Below are 24,822 nucleotides of genomic sequence, written 5' to 3' on the forward strand. Positions count from 1 at the left end.
AATGCAGAGTATTACACTATCTTGCACAATGTTGAACAAACAGGTAAAACTTGGCACATTTACTAACAGCTAGAAAGAAAGATCACACCACAGTTAAAACCCTGGACTTTATACATAAAAAATATTTCTTTAATACCCACTGTCATTCTGTTTGCCAGAACACTCACTTGGTTACTATATAAGCTTTGCTTTTTACATTATTTATAAGACAAAAAAGTTAGACATTAGTTGTAATATATTGTTTTTTTCCATACACCCAGCTCTTCAAACATTAGGGACTTAAGATTATGTTGAAGATGTCCAGTACCCCCATCCCCTCCCCACACAGACACAAACAAACACAAAAACTAAGCTAATTACTCTCATACAAACAACTTCAGCCTCTCTCCCCAGCTCAGTTATTACTTCATTCTACCAACTATATTGCTAAGATTTTCATCTTTGACCCACACATACGCGACCATGCACTCTCTCTCTCACACACACACACACACACACACTCATACATCAATTACAGCCATTTGTATGACTGTACACCTCAGGAATTTAAATTCATAAATAATGGCCTAGAAATGTATCCCATCTTGATGCTACAACCACACACTGCAACATCCCTCTGCTCTCTCAACTTCTTAGAAAATCTTTTAAATATTTCTCTTATAGACTTAGAAAAATCTCAAACATTTTCTGAAGGATACAAAATCTGAAACTCCCATGATTTACTTTATTTACTGACTGTAATCTGCAACAAACTGTCAGAAAATCACAAATTTTGCATGGAACAGAAGAAAAATCTCAATGTCTTTGCTCAAGAATTCTAGACAAAGCCAAAATAAATGGGGGGGGGTCAAAGCCCCCAAAATGGACACATTTTAAATACTATATTTTTATTGGTTTGCTAACCAGGTAAACTCACTAGAGAAAGTGCCCTTTTCATGGTTAAACTGGGAGAAATAGGAGTAAGGCAAATGGAAGTTGGAGGATTCAAACCCTGTAGTTATAATGTCATTAACAGCTCAGCTAAGTGACAGATAATTCACTTAAAAGGTTAACAGAAAATGCAACAGCAGATGCTGCATGGACATGCATTTTCCTCACAAAAAAATTCCATCAGTGATTTACCCCCCCCAAAAAAAAAACGTAGTAGTAGTTAATGGAGGTCTGGCAGTTGGTTTGGAGGATAGGCTCCATGCTCTTAAAGACTGTCAGGAACATTTCATACACACACTCATAAATGTAATGTCTCCATTTAAAAAGAAAAAAAACAAATACTATTGTGCTGCTACAAGGAAGCTTTCAAAAGATAAGCTTATAGTATAAGCTTTGCTTTCTAAATTTCAAAATGTGCGCTTTGTGTGTACGTGGAAGAGCTTGCAGTTGTAATATGCAAGAAAGCTAAAGGAAACAAAATGTGTGTGAAAAAAAATAAGGGAAACTGACATGGAATGGAGAAAGAAGCTCTAAGGGAACAGGGAGAGTATTGTTGAATTTCAGTGATGGGGGCATGACGTTTTGTGGAGGGGCAAATGTCCCCATTTGGCTCCCCCCAGCACCACCACTGCTGACCCATTCATTCACCAAAAGTTGAGAGAGACAACTGGGAGAGACCATCATTCAGGCAGTAGTCAGTGGTGGGTTGGCATTTTGCATGCTAACCCTAACTCCCTCCATCCACGCGACCAAGTCTGGGGGAAACTGTGCAATGGGTTGACTGTGGGAGCTGTCCCCTCAATTCCACAATGTGTGTTATGTCCAAGCAGTCCCACTCCTCTGGGAAGCACAAATGGTGGTATTCCCAGTCCCCAGTACAGACATCACATTGACTCTGTATGCCCCACATGTGCACAGATCTCTCATCTGCCAGGAAGAAATGAGCTGGCCACACCCTTCCATTCTTCTCCCTTCGTAGCTGGGTCACAGTGAGGGCTCCACCTTCTGTGCCATAGAGCTACGCTTTCTGTAGAATAAATATGTAACTCTATCTCTTTACTAGGTATTATTTTTCGTGTGTGTGTGTGTGTGAGTGTGTGTGTGTGTGTGTGTGTGTGTGTGTGTGTGTGAGTGTGTGTGTGTGTTAAATATGGCACCCACCTGGAGCTGTAAGATGTACATTTGCATAAAATTAATATTATGCACAATGATATATAAATACACATGTGATGGCAGAACCAAAGTGATGTACTTTAGCTTCAGTGTTCAGTGGCTTGATTAACATCATAAAATTATTACTTTTTCAGTTCTTGTGGTCTTTATGGCATTCACAGAAATATGAAAAATGTAATTTCTCTCTTTTCAAGGACAAAAGAAACAAAACATTATTATATAAGGGATTGTAGTACAGTGTTAGAGTGCATTATTTGCATGTATAAGGTTTTGGGTTCAATTCCCATAACCTCCATAGCAATTTGCTTTCTGTGTGCTGTAGTGGTTCTAGCGGTAAAGCACCAGACTCTGAAGAACAGGTACATGAGCTTGAGGTTCTTGGGTCCAAACTATTTTTGGGAAGGTTGGCAGCTGCTGACATATTGGTTAAGGTGTTTACCTGACAGACACAAAGCACAGGGTCTGATTCTCACCTTGGAAGGGAAATTTGCTAGACTCAGAATACACTACAAGAGAAGCTAGCCTAATACTTACCTTTAAACCTATAATTGTACTGAAAAAGAAAGAAGCTTCACTCTTAAGGTTTCCATTTGCATCAAAATAGTTCAAATGTAAGTTACCATATAATCTGTAGATGCATAACCACAAATACAGCTATAAAGACAGTTTTCACTTAAAAGAAAAAAGTGAAAATGCATTTTGTATAGCAGCAGCCCCTTGAGCTCTCCCACACAATCTACTTATACATTCCCATTTAAGGTTGTTGTAATTTATAGAAAGAGACTACCCCTTTAGGTAAAAATCATATTTGTAATTCTACATTCGACTTTGTATACAGTGATTATTTATGATCTACTGAACTCATACAGTATCATAGTAGTACAGCTGATACAGAGCCTGCTTATCATCTTCAACTCTGTTCTTACGCCTAAAGGGACAAAGACACCTGTCACTCGTGAACTGGATGAACTATTAGGGAAAAAGCCATCCTAAGCCTGTACGGAAACTCTATAGTTAGGTTGGCCAGCTAATAGTTTGGTGTTGAAAGGTTTTATGAATGGTTTAAGCTTCATTGGGCAGATGTAACAATGAGACTATCTAACAGACAGTTCAGTGAGTCTAAAACTGAAAAGAAAAAGAAAACCATACATAGCATTAAAAATCAGCTCCTTATTGAAATCTCAAGACTTGCACTGCCAAATCCCAAAACAACAAGAAAAAAGATCAAAAGTAAGGAACAGCAACTACTGAACATTGCTCTCCTTTAAACTTGTTTTCTGCAGAGGGGTTTCCAATGCGTGGGGCAAGTCTCTGCACACCCAACAAACTTATACATGCCAACTCCAAGATCGCCATACCTCGGAGAAAAGAGAACGTTCTGAGAAATGTTATTTCAGACTTAGTATATGTAAATACATTCAAAAACAAAGCTATGCTTTTTGATACTAAATAAAAATTCAAGAAATCCAAGAAAATTTTAATAGTCTATGATCACAACAACTACTCCTTAGAGCAAGTCTCGAATTTCAAGCACGTTAGTCTCTGGACTCTGGTAGGCCCCTCACTCAACTTCCACTTGCATCTTCATGATATACATAAATCATCAACCCCCTTCTTTTCTGGGTACAAAAATATCCTCTTTCGTCTCATGCACCACAAGGTCTACAATAGAGAAAAATCCTACAGTCTCAAGTCAAATTTAGCCTCCCTTTTATATCAGCAGCCTCCACTAAAAACTCCACCACTGCTTAAACAGTGGAAAACAAAATATGTTAATTTATTACATACTCCCCAAGAAATGAACACCACTGCATAACACTAAAAAAGGCAAACTACCTCCCATTTAACCATAGAGTAGACCTGTTCCTAGAATTTGAACTGTTCAAACTCCTACATGAACATATTCTCCTTCATTTAACCTCAAAATTAATAAGACATACCCCCACATACAACCTAAGAAACTTAAACCACTCAGGCTCTATGCTCTCTACTCAAATATCTTTTAGTTAAACAAGCAGAATTACCTGTTACGCTAGCAGTCACTTCAGTTGTTTACTGTATCTCTTCTCCACTCTAACTCAACCACTAAGATCCTTTGCTCCTTTTTGTATCTTTAATTTATTCAACTTTAATTTCTCAAATGTTTTGAAACGTTTTGTGCATAACTGGAAATTAATACATCGCATTTACTACGTGTCCGAAGCATTAATCTACCATTATACTGTTTTACTGTAGTTTATGTGTTATTGTACTCTTGCCTGTTTTGTATGTCTGGTCAGTTTTTGAATCCGGGACAAGACTAAAATTGGTCAGAATATATCAGTGGTCCACCCCAGTAAACAAATTCAATTAAATAAATAAATGTCTCAATTTTCTGCCATTCGGTCTCCACATCTCGAGACTAGGCAATGCAGATCCCAAGATTTTAAACAGAGAACATCAGAAGTATAACTCATGCTAGGCTGTTCCACTTTTTCTTCCATTCCTATGGTTCTTGTTTAAATAAGTACATATTCCAATAGACTGGCTACTTCATTTCAATATAGTTACTTAAAAAATAATGTAAATGCTTATGTAACATAACCATCTCATAGGCTTTAATCTGAAGCAAACAAAATCCTATGGTTCTTGTTTAAATAAGTACATATTCCAATAGACTGGCTACTTCATTTCAATATAGTTACTTAAAAAATAATGTAAATGCTTATGTAACATAACCATCTCATAGGCTTTAATCTGAAGCAAACAAAATGTTTTGCCCGTTTTCCATCTTCTTACAATAAATGTACCTGATTTTAGCAGTCTGCTATTAAAAGTGTTTGAAAACACATACCTGTATATTTATTATAGCTGTTGACTGAAGGGCTGGTTTTCCTTGGTCATGTGCACTTACAGTCAGTTTGTAGGTAGGTGTTTGACTGTATACAAGAATTTCAGTTGTGCATAACTCACCAGTCTTAGAATCAATCTTAAAAGGATTAAACCCATTCTCTGAAATAAATAAAGCATTGTCAGTATCCCCATGATAGCATCATTATCTAACACTTGATGTACAGACATGCTTACTGTCATCATAAAAGAACAGCTGTCACAATATAAACTGCATTGAGGAGTTTACCACAGGTTAATATGTAGTTATTATATTATGTATTCCAAAAAAGTCTATGCTCTCGCAGCTAAAGGTAAAATGCAATAACCTTACTTACAAAATGCTGTAACATATATTTGCACATTCATTTGCTTATGTGAGATTCAGCACATAGGCTGAAGCACAAACAGAGCCCATAATGGGAATGGGCCCCTGTCCATCTTCTCACCACTGTATAAGGCAGCCATGTTCTGTAACCAGCAGAATTACAGCTGTTAATCTGGCACTAATTGGCATCCATTTCCCAGTCTCACAAATAGCAATGTCTGGTTCAACAAAAAGACAAACAGTGAGATGTAATTTCTCTCACAAAATCATGAGTTAAGCAAACACTGAGCGATATTTAAAAGATGGACTATATATGCTTCACGAAAGTAAGGCACATTGCTGTATACAAAAGGAAAGGCTTCCAGAAGCAACTACGGATTGGCTCATGCAACAAATCTCTCTAGAAACAGCTTTACTCACTCAGGCTCTCACCTTTGTTGTTGCCTTACCTCCTGCACACATTTATACAGAGACAGCAGCACAACTGACCCATAGCAATCAATACTAGACTCATGTCAAATGATGCTCAACAATTAACAGTTAAGAACGGAGGATTTTAAAATTATGGGAACCACCAACATCTTGGATGAAAGCTGTGCTGGCTGTAACGCCTAAAGACTTCAAAGACCCATCAGACCCAGTCTCATGTCATATAGATTTATTTCAGTTTTAAACCATGATTACAAAGTATTATTTCTATACTAGCTAAAAGAATGGAAAGGTCTTGCCAAAATTGATAGATGTTGACGTATGTGGTTTTGTTGAGGGGAGGCAAACATTTGACAACATTAATTGAACAATAATGATCCAGAGGGAAGCATAATGCAAGAAACTACTACTGTTGCTACTGGGCTTTGTTGTCAAGAAAGCATTCAACAGAATTCATAGGTCCATAGGAGAATACTAGGCTAACACCTTAGGAGCCCTTACAAGCCTAGCCAATATAACCTGATTTTATCCAATATATGACCCCAAGGGGCAAGAGGATGGCAGGGGTTTGTGCCTATGCCTTGAGTAGCTTACAGATTGCCCCTGCCCATAAGGGACAGAGGCACTAACCCAGGTATGAATTTGTGATTACCCATCTATTGATCCAAACTGTGTTTGAAGATGGCCATAGAAGGGCTCTGCTTAATGTGACTAGGAAGCCTGCTCCAAAGAAGGGGTAGTCTCTGAGACATGCATCTGTCTCTCTGGCATGTTTTATTTAAGCCATTGACTAAGTTTAGATCCCTAAATCAGGTGACTGTCATGTTGTTTGATTTGTCGATGTTTAGGACTGGATTTGTGAGTGCCTTGTAGGTCAGGCATAGGTCATCCCTTAATAGTCGGTAAGAGACAGAGTAAAGGGATAGGCTTTTAGTCTATCCACATAGAACATGTTGTTTACACCCTGTATTTTCTTTGTGAGGAACCTCTGAGGTCACTTTAGATGTTGTAAGTGTCCAGATGGTGCATAGTACTCTATTATTGGTCTAACAAGGGCTGAGTATAGTGGGACTATAATTTCTTTGGATCTGGATGTCATAGCTTTACTAAAAGTTGTACCATATAGAATGACTTCCTTACCACTGTGGGCACATGGTGGTCAAAGTTCAGGCTACTCTCCATCTGCGTACCTAAATCTTTTACCTCTGAGTTAGTTCTTAGGGGTGTGCCATTGGTGTTGTAATTTGCATGAGTATATGACTTCATTGAGGGTATGGTTATGCATTTTTTTTCACATTTAGTTTAAGGCCATGGTTCTGGCACTAATAATTTATCTGCTGTAGAACCATCTGAAAGATATCTGAATGCTATTCTTCAAAAAAAGAAGCCAATCTGGTGGTCCCCTGCCATAAACAAACTCTACAACAGAAGAAAGAAACTGTTGCAAAAAGAGTAAAATCCCATGATTGGAGGAACTCCCTGGTCAGCCTCAGTAAGAAGCTGAGATCCCTCATAAAATCCTCCAAAGCTAGTTATGAAAACAAAATTGCCACTGACTCTAAAGATAACCACAAAGCATTCTATAGCTATGTCAAGAATCTCAATGGCAACACTCAGATCTGCTCTGAGTTACAGCACAATGGCACCAAATATACAGAACCAACTGATATTGCCAACATCCTGGCAGATAGGTTCAGTTCTAACTTTACCCCCCCCCCCCACCCTAAAGGGCTCATCTCTATACCGGAAGAATTGCAATGTTCCTGTAATCACGGCTGCACAGGTAAAAAACACATTCTCCAAAGCCAAGAACACAGCATCCATGGGACCTGACAACATTCCAGGCTGCATTCTACATGAACTGCAAAACCAGCTGGCACCACACCTAAGCATCATGTTCAATCATAGCCTCAACTCAGGCTTTGTGCACACTGAATGGCGCACAGCAATGGTTATTACACACCACAAAGGGGGAGCCACCACAGACCCCAGGAACTACTGCCCCATTAGCCTGACGAGCCTGGTCTGCAAGGCCATGGAGCATATCATCATGGAACTTATAAACAAAGATATTGGTAATCTCCAAACTCTGGACCCCACACAATTTGAGTTTGTAAAAGGCAGATCATGTCTCCTAAACCTGATAGACTTCTTTGAAGCAGTCATCAAAGCCGTAGACGAGGGTAAGGTGGTTCAAACAGCCTATCTAGATCTCGCCAAGGCTTTTGACACCATCCCCCACTCTGGAATTATAGATAAACTCACTAAACTAGGTATAAATCCCTATGTCACAAGATGGGTTGCCAAATGGCTCAAAGAATCCACACTGTGAAAGTAGCAGACTCAAAATCCGACTTCAGACCAGTGACAAGTGGAGTACCACTATGTTCAGTCCTGGGTCCTCTCCTGTTTGGTATCTACTTCTCTGAAGTACAGGCGAACATAGAAGGTCTATGGCTAATGAAGTTCACAGATGACTGCAAACTTGCAGCCATAATCGAAACTCCTAATGATGTGGACATCCTACAAAAGGGCCTGACTGAGACAGATGCCTGGTGTCAAAGCCACAGCCTCAAACTCAATGCCAAAAAGTGCATTGTCATCCCCTTTGGTAAAAACTCTGTACCCATGAACTGCCACAAAGGTGGTAGTCTACTTAACACTGAAAGTGTGATAAGAGACCTTGGGACACAGGTGGGCAGTAGTTTCTCTTTTGATAATCACATTACCACAGTAGTCAGGAAATCCTTCTACGTGGCATGCCTCATCATAAAAGGTTTCGCATCCAGGAAAAAAGAGATCATTGTTCCCCTCTGCTTGTCACTCATTAGACCCATTATACAGTACAACACCCCTTTTGGTATGTACCTCACAAGACATCTACAATAACTAGAAAGGTCACAGGAATACCTCACAAAGAGGATTACCAGCCTCAAACAGATGCCTTATGCAGACTGTCTCAAAAACTCCAGCTTTACTCCGTCGCATATCACCTACTCAGAGGCAATCTCTGCCTAGCCTAACATACAACGCTATGTCAAACTCAGAGCTGTTGGACATGCTCCACTTAAAGAAATCCCAATCCTTCCAAGCTACACACTCTAGGGACCTAAATCTTGCCACCACAATAAACAGAACATGCTGGAGGGATAGATTCCTGTCCCAGAGACTTCCCATAGTCTGGAATAAACTACCTATCTATATCAAACAAAGATCCTCATTAGCACTCTTCAAGAAAAATTTTGATGATTGGATGAGAAATAGGAAATTCACCCTGGGGATCACCTCTGTGGCTCTGTTTGACAGGGGCACAGGAAAATAATTTTCTTGGGTGGCAAAAGCCAGGGTACCTTTTTGGCTAGGCTTATATAGGCCCTAGGGCCAATAGCCTAGTACCTACCTATGAACCTATTGGGGGATTCAGTTATTGCCCCCAACTTGCAGTTGTCATCAAACTCTGTCATCCAGAGGTTTTCCACAATGGCCTTCACTTTGGAAAAATATATTCTCAACAAGAATGGTCCCAACACCAAGCCCTGTAGAACACAACTAGTAACTGGCCTTTTGTTGGATCTGGACTCACCCACTTTAACCACGTGTCCTGTCCATGAGCCATTTGGCTATCCATCTGGTGATGCAGGGATTTATGCCTGGTTTTGTGTGTTTATTTATAATACGTGAGCAGGGAATTGTGACAAATGCCTTAGGAGGGATGAGGTAGGTGGTATGTACTGTTTTATCATCATCCATGGCCTTAGTAACTTTCTCATAGAATCCCACCAGCTATAGTAGGCATGACCTGCTCTGGACAAAGCTGAATTCGGTCAGGTCGAGTGTTTGGAGGTTTCCTATGTCATTATTTATCAGGTTCTTGGTTATTCTTTCCATGGCCTTACATATAAGACTAGTCAACTTATGGGTCTGCAATTTCCCAGGTCAGTAGATGGTCCCCTTTATGCAGAGGGATGACTGCTGTTGTTCTCCACTCTAGTGGGACAAATCCAATCCAGAGGCTGTGGTTAAATTGAGATCTTAATGAGCATGATTTTATCTGTTTACGAGGCAATCTAGTACATCATCAGACCCTACTGAAGCTGTGTTTTAGCTTTAGACAGTGTAGTGGCAACCTGTTTTTGGTGAAATTTGGCACCAGTGGAGTGATGGAGGGTATTTCTTGAGGGAGAACTGGGGTGATGGAGAGGTAAACTTTGAGCTGAATTTGTCAGCCAGCAGATTTGATATATCTTCTGGCTGAGTATAGGTGATGCCATCTATAACTAATTCCACACAGTATTTGATGTTGCCCTTAAGTTTGCAGCTATAACTTGATCCTTCCAATAGAAAAATGGGGTTTAGGATTTCCTGATTTGAAGGGATATTTTAGAGTGACACAATTAAGGCTCATATACATAACACAAGCAGAAAGTTATAACTCAAAATGGAAAAGGATAATGAAGTGGGGGGAATTCAAGGAATAAGGAGAGACTGGGATTTAAGATGCAAATCCTTAAGGAGAATATCAGTAGCCATACAGAATATTATATTTGTAAAGTAGCAGAAAGTATTCTAAAAATTAAGCCAACAAGAAAATGTTAAAAGGAGATTTTGCCGAAAGGGATAAATACAAGTTATATACAGTGAATAAGCAGGAGAGGGCAGAAATTTACTGGAGAAAACTGGCAAAGGAACCATGGTATTGAGAACAAATAACTAGAGAAGAAAAGGTAATAGAATAGGATTAGGCAAAGAAGACATTTGGACTGCAGGCTAGAGACTGACTTCTCTACCAGGGATTGATATCAGAGTACAGCAAGAGAGAAAGGCATAGGGGAATCCTAAATGAAAGACCTACTCTGGTAGAGTTTTTAACTGAATCTAGAACAGAAGTTGTTAAAAAAGGGATAATTTATAGAGCATATAAAATTTTCCACAATAACTGTAAAAATCAATCAGAGAAGGTTAGAAAAGATTGTGAAGAGAGCCTGGATATCCAATTAAAAAGGGAACAATAGGAGGACATAAATATATATATATATATATATATATATATATATATATATATATATGCATCAGTTTACTAATGGCATTTCGAATCAGCTTCGATCAACCATTTAAAATGTCGATCAGAAATGCTGAATTCGAAATGCCGAAAAGTAAACCAAAGCGAAAATGAATATGTCTCCCAGTGTGGTTTGATGTATTCGACATAGCAGAAGGTGATGTCATTCACCTCCTGCTATGCACACTAATGTACTGTTGAGCTTTACAGTCAATGGTACGTTAATTCTACTATTTTGTATGGGGGTTACACCCACCTGCACCCCCCACACCCCCTGCACATTAAATATACCAATTCTGAGATCGCACTACAGTGAGGAAATGGGCTAATTACCTGTTCTTCACTGACTCCCGACCTCCCTGTACAATGTCAAACTCAAATTATCAACCTACACTACCCGTTCACTGTAGTGTACTCGATCGATTTTGGTTCGACATTCTGCTGACTTGGAAACTGCAAGTCGACCGATGTAGTTTCCAAGTTTTGATAGGTATGCAACAAAGTCTAGAAGGTTAGGATTTTTACTTGAAAGTGTTTGCATTGGTATTTTTATATCCCAAGCAGACTACAAAAAATTTTTCCTCAGGTAGACAGCAAATGTTAGAGGTGTGATGGGGAAAAAACAGGCAACTGGGGACATGTGTTCTGAGAGTGTAACAGATTGGCAGACTTTAAAAATTCCCCACAGAGTACTCTATCAGCGATATTGGGTAAGCAAATGGGTGTAACTAAAGGAATGATTCTTTTGAGCTGGGAAACAGGATACGAATTGCCTAGACATAGTAAGGCCTTGTTAAGTTTAATTCTGGTGCCTCCCAAAAAGCAATTACAAGAAAATAGAAATCAAAGTCTATATTTAAAATATTGATTATTGTAACAAGAGATAAAATAACTGGAAGTGAGATGTTTTGAAAAGGGGAGGATCAAATTACATAGAAATAAATGAAAATTGTGGGAGCAATATATGCAGAATAATGCTCAGGAGGAGGAGGAGTGAGGTTTAAGGGAAGGCAGGAAGTGAACAATTTATATAATGTTGGAGTAATAGTTATAAACAAAAGAACACATATATAATGTATGTAGCTGGAAACTTGCCAATATGGTTTGTTTTTTTTTAATAGTAATGTGTGTTTGCCTATTTCTTAAGTAATAATTTAATAAGGGTGTTAACAAAGCAAATTCTAGACCCATGTGTGCAATCAGTTCAAATAAGGGCCTAGGTCTTGGCCCCCACAGTTGTAATTTGGAGAAGTCATAATTAAAACATATTGTCATAATACCATTCCCTTATTTTTTTAACACTGAAGCTATGACATGGTAGGGGTCTCATAAGAGCCATAACAAATTATCTTGCTAACCATTTTGCAGGTTGACCTTAAATTGGTTTCTTGAATTTAGTGTTATTATTTGAAATGGCAGTGGAGTTTTTAACTAGATTGTTTAATGAAATCTTGGAAAGTGAGAGGATGCCTGAGGAATGAAGAAAAAGTGTTTTGTTACCGATTTTTAAGAATAAGGGTGATGTGTAGAGCTGTAGTAACTACTGAGGGATTAAACTGATGAGTCACAGCAAGAAGTTATGGGAAAGAGTAGTGGAAGCTAGGTTAAGAAGGGAGGTGATGATTAGTGATCAACAGTATGGATTCATGCCAGGAAAGAGCACTACAGATGCGATGTTTGCTCTGCGAGTGTTGATGGAGAAGTACAGAGAAGGTCAGAAGGAGTTGCATTGCGTCTTTGTGGACTTAGAGAAAGCATATGACAAGGTGCCTAGAGAGGAGTTGTGGTATTATATGAGGAAGTCGGGAGTGTCAGAGAAGTATGCAAGAGTGGTACAGGACATGTACGAGGGTAGTGTGACAGCGGTGAGGTCTGCGGTGGGAGTGATGGATGCGTTTAAGGTGGAGGTGGGATTACATCAAGGATCAGCTCTGAGCCCTTTCTTATTTGCAATGGTGATAGACAGGTTGACAGACGAGATCAAACAGGAGTCCCAGTGGACTATGATGTTTGCAGATGACATTGTGATCTGTAGTGAGAGTAGGGAACAGGTGGAGGAGACCCTGGAGAGGTGGAGATATACTCTAGAGAGAAGAGGAATGAAGATCAGCAGGACTAAGACAGAATATATGTGTGTGAATGAGAGGGAGGATAGAGGAATGGTGAGGATGCAGGGAGTAGAGGTGGCGAAGGTGAATGAGTTTAAATACTTGGGATCAACAGTTCAGAGTAAAGGTGAGTGTGGAAGAGAGGTGAAGAAGAGAGTTCAGGCAGGATGGAGTGGGTGGAGAAGAGTGTCAGGAGTGATTTGTGACAGACGAGTACCAGTAAGAGTGAAAGGGAAGGTCAACAAGAGGGTAGTGAGACCAGCTACGTTATATGGGTTAGAAACAGTGGCACTGACAAAACGGCAGGAGTCAGAGCTGGACATGGCAGAGTTAAATATGTTAAGATTTGCACTGTGTGACGAGGGTGGACAGGATTAGGAATAAGTATATTAGAGGGTCAGCCCAGGTTGGAAGGTATGGAGACAAAGCCAGAGAGGCAAGATTAAGATGGTTTGGACATGTGCTGAGGAGGGATGCAGAGTATATTGGGAAAAAGATGCTAAGTATAAAGCTGCCAGGTAACAGGAGAAGAGGAAAGCCTAAGATAAGGTTTATAGATATAGTGAGAGAGGACATGCAGGTGACTGGTGTGACAGAGCAAGATGCAAAGGACAGGAAGAAATGGAAACAGATGATCCGCTGTGGCGACCCCTAACGGGAGCAGCCGAAAGAAGAAGAAGTAGATTTGAATGACATCATGGCTGCCTAAACTCAAACTGGAGACATTTTTAGATCTGTACTGCATATATCAAGATTATAAGACTAACTGTTCATTTCTTCACAGCCATACATTATCCTGCAATCCTGTTTGCACATATCTAGAATGACAGTGATGGACAAAAGATGTTCACCCCTTGAATGCTGATCTATGCCCCCACATGCCCCCTTTATCAGCATCTGAAAAGAAAACAGCTGTCTCTTGTTCATCCCCTTACCAATGTATAGAAGCCATTGTGTCTAGTTTGGAACTGCTAAGGTTACTGATAAGTTTATATACGTAAAATAAATAAGCATGCAGCATAAGCATATTATTACTGTAAATGATCATTTGTAGTACTGCATATGTGACAATGCATGTCATTAATCACATAGTTAAATAAGTGTAACAGATACATGTGTATAAACCTGCCAGAACAACTTGCTGCATGATATACCACCCTCTACCCCCTTACCTCTATAGTGTAAATACTCAGAGTTCCATACTGTTGTAACAGATATACTAGCTAAGTGCTGTCAGTAAATTTGCTGCAACAGTTTTAAAAGTGATCTCTAAATTCAAAGCCACATGTATTGCTATATTTGGTAAACTGACAGCGCAGACAGAAAGAAGGTATGTTCTGCCAATCAATACCGAATGCTATGTCCCAACAACACTTTTGTTTAATTCTTGCATTTCTGTACCTAGGAATGTGTCACCAAGTTCCTGGTAATATGTTATCACATCAATGTGCTTGCACTACATGCAGCCCCCAACATTTAAAGAACTGTTTAAATCTTAAAAGGATTACATTTAGGCTTTACTTACTTAAGTTGAACTAAGGCAGGATTGAACATTATATGGTCATAGGTTCATAAGTTCATAGGTTGGTACTAGGCTATCGGCCCTAGGGCCTATACAAGCCTAGCCATAACAATTCCCTGGCTATTTCTTCCCACAGTATTTACTTCCCTGGACTCCTGTCTAGCAGGGCAACTGATGTGATCCCTGCGGTGAATTTCCTATCTCCCATCTGATCATTAAGGTTCCTTTTAAAGAGGGCCAAAGAGGCGCTCTGCTTGACATGTATGGGCAGTCTATTCCAGAGTCTGGGGGAGTCTGTGGATCAGGAACCTATCCATCCAGCATGTTTTGGTCATTATGATGACAAGGTTTGGATCCCTGGAGCATGTGTCTCTGAGGGATTGGAATTTCTTTAAGTGTAGCATGTCCAATAGCTCTGGGTTTGACATGGCCTTGTATGTTAAGCAGAGATCGTCTATGAGAAGACGATATGCGACAGAGTATAGGTGGAGTCTTTTTAGATGGTCAGCATAGGGCATCTGCTTTAGGCCTGTGATTCTTTTAGTGAGGTATTTCTGCGGCCTTTCCAGTTGTTGCAGATGTCTTGAGAGGTACATACCAAACAGGGCATTGTATTCTATAATGGGTCTAATGAGGGATGTATTCTATAATGGGTCTAATGAGGGATGAGTACAGTGGGACAATGACCTCCTTTTTCTGGATGAAAAGCCCTTAGTGATGAGGTGTGCCACATAGAAGAATTTACTGGCTGTTGTGGCAATGTGGTTATCGAAGGTGAGACCACTGTCCACCTGTGTCCCTAAGTCTCTTATCACACTTTCAATGTTTAGTGTACTGCCACCTATGTGGTAATTCACAGGTACATGTTTTTTCCCAAAGGGGGTAACTTGGCAATGAGCTTGAGCCCATGGCTCTGGCACCAAGCATCTGTTTCTGTAAGGCCCTTTTGTAGAATATCCACATCATTTGGGAATTCAGTAATGGCTCCCAGTTTGCAGTCATCTGCGAACTTTGTTAGCCAGAGTCCCCTAGTGTTGGCCTGTACTTCAGAGATGAAAATGCCAAACAAGAGCGGTCCCAGGACTGAACCCTGAGGTACTCCACTTGTCACTTGTCTGGAGCTGGATTTGGAGTCAGCTACTTTTACAGTGCGGGTTGTGTCAGTAAGCAAGTTGGCAACCAAGTGACATAGGGATTAATGCCCAGCTTACTAAGTTTATCTATGATTCCAGAGTGGGGGGATGGTGTCAATGGCCTTGGCAAGGTCCAGATAGGCTGTGTGAACCACCTTACCCTTGTCTATGGCTCTGGAAACTGATTCAAAGAAGTCAATCAGGTTCAGGAGACAAGATGGGCCTTCACGAGCCCAAACTGCGTGAGGTCCAGTGTTTGAAGGTTGCCAATGTCTTTGTTTATAAGTTCCATGATAATACATTCCATGGCCTTGAAGATCAGGCTCGTCAGACTGATGGGGCGGTAATTCCCGGGATCCAAGGTGGATCCCCCCTTGTGGTGTGGGATAACTGTAGATTTGTGCCACTCAGTGCGCACGAACCTGAGTTGAAGCTATGATTAGACATGACCCTTAGATGAGATGCCAGTTCATTTTGTAGTTCATGTAGTTCACAGCCTGGGATGTTGTCTGGTCCCATGGATGCTGTACTCTGTGCTTTGGACAGTGCATTTTTTACCTGTGTGGCCATTATTACCGGAATTTGGCAATCTTTCAGTATTGAGATGGGCCCTTTAGGGGATGAGAGGGGGTGAAATTTGCACTGACTTGATCTGCCAGGATATTGGCAATATCCTTGGGATCAGTATATTTAATGCCATTCTGCTGTAGCTCAGAGCAGATTGGCTTCCTTTTTTTGGAGGAGAGCATCTTGGATCTGTTGGGGATGGCACGATTCATGCACGAGTGGATGTGCTCATACAGTGCCTTAGTGTAGGATTCAGCAGTTGAGCTTTCAGTTCCCATCTGCATGGGTGTCATGAAGCTTGTCACTTTTGACTTGAGTAGCATGAAGTTGGCTTTGGAGAAGTTTTTTATGGAAGTTTTCTTACTGGGGAGTGAGGGTGGGATGTGGATGTCAAGGGTGATTAGCTTATGGTCAGACCTGACCAACGAGGGGGTGACCATAGGTGTCGAGCATTGATTTCCCATGTTGGTAATGACCAGGTCCAGGATATTGGAGCCCTTGGTGGAACTAAGGATTAGTTGATCCACGGCATTGGAATTTATGAATTCCAAGAACTGTTGGGCAAAGGTGTTGGTACATGAGTAGTTTTCCCAGTTAATGGCAGGGTAGTTGAAATCACCCAGTATTAGGGTGCTTGGTTGTATCTTAATATTTTCCAGTATGTTTAAAAGGTGTAGTGAGAATCTTGGGGCATGGTGGGGGATCTGTAGCAAGCTACAATTTGGATTGCAGTCTTACCTAGTGTTAGTTGCACTTGGAGAATTTCAGACGCATTGTGTTGGGCAACTAGCCTGGTGTTGTGAATATCCTTGGTGAATATGGACACTCCTCCACCTTTATTGTTTCGGTCCTGGTTTGGTGGCCAAAACGTGTGGTAAGAGTTGTAGCCTGGCACTGCAGGGGTGCTCTCTAGAGACTTGAACCAGGTCTTAGTTACTGCACAGATATCGATGTTCTCCATTTTTAGGAGTGCCTTGAGAGAATGCATTTTGAGGTTTAGACTTCTAGCATTGAGTAGCATTACCTTCAGATTTTGCATGCTTGTAACTGTTACATTGGTGGTTTTGTCCTTTGAACTTGTTTGTTTGTTTGTTTGTTTGTTTGCAGTTGGTTTACCAGGATAGTCCATTGGGCCAATAAGAACCCGTTTTCAATGGAGTCCTGGGGAGAAAAGCTCCAAAACAAAGGTTACAAAAAGATTACAGCAGTTTACAATTTCAATCATTTGTAGGTTAAAGACAAAAGCCTTAAAACAGTGGTTACAAAAAGATTACAGCAGTTTACAATTTAAATCATTTGTAGGTTAAAGACAAAGCTTCAAAACTGTGGTAACAAAAAGATTACAGCAGTTTACAATTTCAGTCATTTGTGGGTTCAAGACAAAACAAAGATTAAGCAGTTACAATGCAATTTTTAGGTTTAATTTTGTAGAAAACCAAGATTTAAACAGGTGCAATAAAATATTTAGGTTAAATTTTGTAGAAAAACAAAGCATTGCTGTAGTAAATATATAGTTTCTTGAGTGGAATAGTAGGATTAGAGAATTATAAGATGTCATTACAGTTGGCTTATTATTTGGTGTCTGGTAATATATGATATAGTTGCCTGTAGGAAGTGGAGAATAGGCTATGAGGGGTGGGAGCAGGAGCATTCCCATGAGGATGTTAGATGTGAGTGCAGTGATATTTTAAAAGCAGGGAGGTTGGTGGTGATACAGATGGAGGGAGGAAGGGAGTTCCATAGGCGTGCCAAGGCAAAGGATAGGAGGTTTTGTCCTGGAGAGTGAAGGGGTTTGTACAGCTCTATTAGGTTTTGGTTATTAGATCTTAGGAGTCTTTATGGCAGGTGCATTTTAAAGGTAGAGCTGATAGAGGGACAGAGGGAGGGATGAAAAATTAGTTTGTGAGCAAAAGTGAGCTGAGTATAGGAGAGATAGTTGGGAAGCTCTAACCAGTTAAGTTTGTGGAGAGATGCACAGTGGTGGGTAGATGATTTGTGGCTAGTGGCAAATTTGGCAATTTTATTATAACAAGAGGACAGTTTTGTTTTGAGAGATGATTGTAGGTTTGTTAGGAGAGGGGCACCATAAAGGAGGGAAGGGATGAGGAATGTAGTAGCGAGAGTGAGCTTAGTAGATGTAGTGAGGAATCGATTGTGTCGGTAGAGCATGACAAGTTTTTGGTGGTTTTTTTTATGTTTAGTTGTAGGTGGCTATTGAATTTAAGCTGGTCATCAATCTGGACTCCTAGTAGTTTGGTTTCAGATACCAGTTCAAGAGGTGTGTTATTCTGGCTAGTGATGGAGAATAGTTTTCTATCAATGGTGTTGTTTTCTGAGGGGGTAAATACCATAAGTTTGGTTTTTGATGCATTGAGTGCTAGATGATTGTCCTTCATCCACTGTTCTGTGGTAGAGAAGGCATCTTGAGTCAGTTTTAAGAGAGCGGGGATGGATGTGGCTGCACAGATAATTGTAGAATCATCTGCATATTGAATAAGTTTAGCATGAGTAATTGAGTAGAAGAAATCATTTATGAATATATTGAAGAGGAGAGGGCCCAAGATGGATCCTTGGGGGACACCAGTGGGTGTGTTAAGGAAAGAGGGGATGGCTTTTTTCCACTTGACAGCTTGTTGCCTGTTGGAGAGATCACTGGTGAACCAATTGAGAGAGGAAGGGGATAGGTTTAGGTTGGATAGTTTAGTTAGGAGAAGGTTGTGAGAGATAGTATCAAAGGCCTTAGAGAGGTCAAGAAAGAGGGCAGATACAGTAGAGAAAGAATCTCTGGCTTTATTTACAGTTTCCAGGAAGGAAAGGAGGGCAGTCATGGTGCTGTGACTGGATCTGAATCCGTGTTGTGTGGAAGTTAGTAAGTTATTATCTAAGAGATAGGGAAGGAGTTGAAGATGGATACATTTCTCTAGGAGTTTTGATATAGGAGAGAGGATGGGACGAAAGTTAGTAATATTGTTATTATTGCCTCCTTTGTGCAGGGGAATGATGAAAGCCCTTTTCCAGAGTTTGGGTACAAGACCTTCTTGGGTAGAGCGATTGATTAGGATGCTGATGGGGAAGGCAATGGCTTCATCAGCTATGCTGAGGAAGGATGAGGGAATGTTATCGGGGGCATTGGAGCATGGTTTTAGCTTTTGCAGGAGTTTTCTTATGGTAGAAGTAGGAATGGGTTTTAGGGAGAATAGTGGGGGTTGAGAGACTGGAGATGAAGGGGGTGACAAGAGGGGGGATGCAGAAGTAGGGGGTGAGGTGTTATTAGAAAAGGATGAGGTTAGTTTGGAAACAGAGTCTATGAAAAAAGAGTTGAATTGGGTAGCCAGATCTATATCTAGTGCATTTGGGACTGGGCTTGGGTTTTCTGCTGAGCCAGGTTTTAGGAGGGTAGTGATGCCTTTCCAGAATTTTTGAGGATCAGTTTTGTGGTTGTTCTGGAGTAAGGAGAAGTAATTCTGTCGATCTGCTGTGATAAGCTTTTTAACGGTATTGCAAAGTGTTTTGAATTCATTAAGGGTGGTGGGAGTTTTGTTTCTTTGGTAATGTGCCCAGGTTTTGTCTCTAAGTCGCATGGCAGTTAGTGTGTTTTTTGTTAGCCAGGGGGTGGTATTGTTTCTTATTCTTTTGGTTTTTATAGGGGCAAAACTATCCAACAGTTTTAGGAAAGTTGTATTGAAGTGTGCAACAGCATTATCCATTGCCTAAAAAAGGCACTATAGGGGTGGCAAGAGCCTTAGCCAGTAACCTGAATCCCAGGGGTGACATGTGCAGACCATCTCTGGCAAAGCATCGTGGTCTGTCGATCATGTTGTCCCAGGCAGACAGATATTGGATCCCCTTTGAATGACACCAGAAGCTTAGCCAATTGCTGAAGTCAATCATTTTGTCCTTATACTGTGGTATCATTCTGGGCGAAGGCAGGATGCTACTCAGGGCTAGGGTCATACCTGCCTGGGCCACATGATCCAAGAGCTCTTCCATGTCTCTTTTCATGTAGTCCAGGGAGGTATGTCTCAAGTCATTCACTCCAACATGGACAATGACAGAGTCATATTTGTACTTGTTGTGGAGTGACTTGAGTGCATGCGTTATGTGGCGGATCCTGGCACCCGACAGGCAGCTGACAGCAATTTTCTCCTTGTTCAGCCTGGTGAGTGGGACATCAGTGTGCCTGTATAGAAACAGGACAGTGCTGCACATACTACTGTGTTCATTCTATTCCCTTGTTCAATTTTGCTTTGTTTTAGGAACCCCTTTTGCTAGATGCATGTGGGACATTCCCAGTGTGACAAATACACTTCATAGACATTCATAAGTAAGCACTAAGCTAGCTGCCCTTTTGGACCATTTTAAGCCAAGCCAATTTAACTTGCTGAGAATCAAAATCAGCACCTTTTGTCTGTGAGGTAAGCACTTCAACCATTATGCCAACCTTGTTGTTGTGTCTTTCGGCTTTTTCCCGGTTAGGGGTCGCCACAGCAGAACTCCGGTCCGCTAATGATTGATAGTTGATTTTTATGTGCCAAGTTACCAGCCCTGATGCACAACCTTCAACGAAGGTACGCCCATTCACGCATGTCTCCACGCAGAAGACACTCTAGCTGAAAATCGAACCGGACAGCGTCTTTCTGTGAGGCGACAACACTACCTCTAACAAGTAATATCACTACAAGATGGGGCTTGAACCCACAGGGTTTAGGAGGTAAGTGCCTTATCCATAATGCCAATGGTGCCTCACAACAACTCTGGGATGGTGGTGTAAAGATTTCATTCTATATTATCAAATCCACTGCCTTGTGCCCATGGTTTAAAAAATACAGGCTGCTAACACCATAACAAAAATTCATCTTTAAGTAGCCCTGTGTAAGGCAGTAAAAAGCTTCTGATCTTCAAAAATATATTTTTTTACTGCTGTATTATAATTTCCTGTAATCTGAATATTGAGTGTCAGTAATATTTTAATGAGTACTATATCAAGGGAAGGAATATTTCCAAATATAATAAATGAATTAGCATGCAAAATAGATTACATCTTTCCATACTTTAAAACTACAGTATGAAATTCAAACTGCTCATGTTGTAACATAATTCTAGCTTCAGTAGATTTATAATCCAATCTGTTTGCTAGGCTTCAACGGGTCTATATTAATTCCATGAAAGACGTATTCATCTAATACATCTTCCATGAACAGCAACTACCGAAAATCACTTCAGCGAACTGCAGAATTTTTCCCATGGTTCACAAAACACTTGCCCAGCAACCGTCCGGAACACACAAAGGACTGGATGAAATCCACCCAAGTGGGGGGCTTCACTCCCACACCACCCCCCCACTATATATACCAATTATAAGCTCACACTACAGTGGGGAAAAGGACAAATTTTAGGTGATGGCCAAGTGTTTGCAAACCATGGGAAAAATTCCATGGTTTGCTGAAGTGATTTTCGGTGGTTATTTTTCATGGAAGAATGGAAGACGTATTCGATGAATACGTCTTTCACAGAATTAATATAGACCCGCATCAACAATATGTTAGACAACTAGTATAAGTGGACATCTCAGTGGTACAGAGAGTAGCCCTATCCACTCATAGCAAGAAGTTTTCCTTTTCAGTTGTCTGCTGGTTTGCCATCTTTGTTTGCAATGATTTTTTTCTACATAGTTCAGTTTCCTCTCACATTCCAAAGATAGGCAGAAGATGTACTGGTGACTTGGTGATTCTAAGTTATTCACAGGTGTGTGTGTGTGTGTGTGTGTGTGTGTGTGTGTGTGTGTGTGTGTGTGTGTGTGTGTGTGTGTGTGTGTGTGTGTGTGTGTGTGTGTGTGTGTGTATATGTGTGTGTGTGTGTGTGTGTGTGTTCATGCGCGTGTCTTTGTGTGAGCAAGAGTGTGTGTGCGTGTCTTTGTGCATGCGCGCGCGCGCGCGCGTGTGTGTGTGTGTGTGTGTGTGTGTGTGTGTGTGTGTGTGTGTGTGTGTGTGTGTGTGTGTGTGCGCATGTGTGTGATATAGAAGATAGGAGTGGTCTGCCAAGCTACTTTTTTTCCCTCCTTGCATGTCGGCTGCTCATGGAGTTGCTATAGGAATCAGATGTGAAGACAGCAGTGGATGGAAGAACAGATACACATCAATAGTTAAGTCATTAAGACTGCATCTCACAGCTCCATTAAATGTATAGTGCTCTGCCTGCCACACAACTATGATATCCATTCCTAGGATATAACACAGCATGTAGAGTAAAACAAAATTACAGAGCAATTACTTGAAGAAATTCAGTTATCTGTTAATTTATTTATTTTTGTCTCTTATGGTATACTCTCTGACGTTGTCCTGTTCGATTCTCAGCTAAAGCATCTTCTGTGTGGAGACATGCGTGAATGGGTGTACCTTTGTTGAGAGTTGTGTTTCAGTGCTGGCAACTCAGCACATAAAAATCTACTGCCAATCAGCGGACTGGAGTTCCACTGTGGCGACTCCTAACTGGGAAAAGCCGAAAGATACAACAACATGGTATACCCTTTGCAGTTGTTGCAAGTCTAGGACATTTTTTGGAGGGATTACAAACTTACAATTTTTTTATTCTACTGTTTCTACTAAATACAGCTATGAAATGGTTATTAACCCTCAAACCCTGTGCAGTAAGTTTTACGTGACTATATCACTGAAGCAATAAAAATTAATGTACGGTCTGATGAACTAACATAAAACTTTACTGAGCCACTAAAGTGAAACTTAACTGCTCTGGTCTACTAAACTGTTTCCAAGAGACTTAGATCTCTTCAGATGTGAAGAAGTCTACAGCTTTTGAAAGTTTAGCAGACAAAAGTGTTTCTCTTTTACTTTAGTGGCTAAATAAAGTTTACTGTTAACACATCTTAACTGTGTTTTTACTTTAGTGTTTCTCGTAATTAGGTTTATTTATTGAAAAGGGCTTGTCTCAGTACATTAATATCACAAAGGATAGGTAGGCTTCAGGCAGAGGTTCTTTGCTTCATATCATAGGCTTATTTTATCTCTCTTGCCTTATAAAACTAACCAAACGTGAATTACCAGTTTCACCAAACACAGAATAATTAGGTTTTTTTACAGTTTGTACGCTCAACATTTTTTCTTTTATTCTATGTCTATCATTAATATCATGCCATACAATCTAATAACTTTGCATTCTGGATCCTCCTCCCACTGTCTGTATGAAATATTTTTCCACTTCTAGCTGGCTTTCTTTCGAAGTTCCATAGTCAATGCGTCACTTTTATATAGTGCACTAAGTGTATCTTTTCTGTTAGCTTTTACAAACACACACACACACACACACACACACACACACACACACACACACATGTGCCCGCACATACTCAGTTACTGTTTCTGAGTCTATTTTGTCCTCTCGAAATCTGAAAACCCCGAATACAAATAGCGTGACACATAAAGAGCGAACTGCGAATAGGTCAAACGCACTAAACCATGAAATTTCAAACCTCAAACCATCATAGTTGGTCAGCCCACCACCAGCAACACACTACCTACCCAAACACAATAAAAACAACACATACATACACTAACCAAAACCCTACTTCTAACCCTAAATTAAAGCACCAAAACCCTGCTACTAACCTTACACTAAACCCCACATACACAACTATCTATGCACTATCCTTAACCCCTCCCTAACTCTAAGGTCCATATTAGTTATCCTTTCCTCTCTTCTAGGAGACAACCTCCCTGGTGTTAGTGGTGAGGATTGAGACTCCTTGATTGCTGGGCTAGGGCACAGTCGTCACAAGTGGTGGCAGTGGTGGGATCTACTTCACATTCTAATTGGCTTGTAGTGGTGTGGGTAGAGGGAATTCCTATAACTTATGTACAGTGATCTCTAAAAGTGTTTTGTACTCTAAAACAGCCACACAGTGTATACTCAGAGTTCAGATCACAATTGTTTTATTTCTTTTGTTAGCTTAGTGTTAGGGTGAGCAGGCAGCATGTCAGCAGAAGAGTATGGAAATCTAACAAGTAGCCAGCTGGTGGAGATGTGCCAGGCTAGGGGACTGTTACATGGAAACCTGATTAAAGCAGACCTGATTGCAGCCTTGGTTACAGCTGCATCAGAGAACAGCAGCCTGGAGGACAATCAGACTGACAGTGGAGATACAATATCCTTGGAGAATGGACAGCTCAACCTTTCTGCAGTGGACTTAAAAATCCAGCTGGAGCTAAAGAGACTTGAGTTGGAGGCCAGGCATACGAAACTAGAAGCAGCTGAGAAAATGAGGACTCTACAAGCTGAGGAAAATGAACGGCAGAGGAGGCATGAGAGGCAAATGCTGACTCTTCACCAGAGTCACGGAGATAATGGGGAAGGGAGTAACTGGACCCCAGAAGCACAAAAGGTCAGTAAATTTCTTCCACAGTTTAAAGAGAGGGATAATTTTGATAGCTTCATTCATATGTTTGAGCGGGTATGTAAACAGTATGAAGTTGACCAAGGGCTCTTAGTATGGTTCCTGATCTCCTTACTCCATGGTAAAGCAGTAACTTCTTTAGCAAAAATGCATGACACTGACTGTTTTGATTATACTGCTGTAAAAAGACACTTGTTGGAATGTTTTAAGCTAACACCTGAAATGTATAGGGAAAAAGTTTTATGAGCATAGACACAAGACAGATGAAAATGTATGTGAATATGTTGTTGAATTGAGC

The 24,822-nt window shown here is 40.6% G+C and overlaps 1 protein-coding gene across 1 annotated transcript in view; it reads right to left on the reverse strand.

Annotated features, from left to right (window-relative positions):
* Nucleotides 1-24,822, reverse strand: part of DCHS2 (dachsous cadherin-related 2) — a 1,158,653-nt gene that overhangs the window by 823,993 nt on the left and 309,838 nt on the right. Inside the window, exon 8 of the mRNA XM_044062423.1 lies at nucleotides 4,937-5,094. Within this exon, the coding sequence (XP_043918358.1) occupies nucleotides 4,937-5,094 (158 nt within the window). The remainder of the gene's footprint in view (nucleotides 1-4,936; nucleotides 5,095-24,822) is intronic.

The sequence above is a fragment of the Protopterus annectens genome, chromosome 2.part1, assembly GCF_019279795.1.
Source record: "Protopterus annectens isolate FY-2018-M chromosome 2.part1, PAN1.0, whole genome shotgun sequence".
NCBI lineage: Eukaryota > Metazoa > Chordata > Ceratodontiformes > Protopteridae > Protopterus > Protopterus annectens.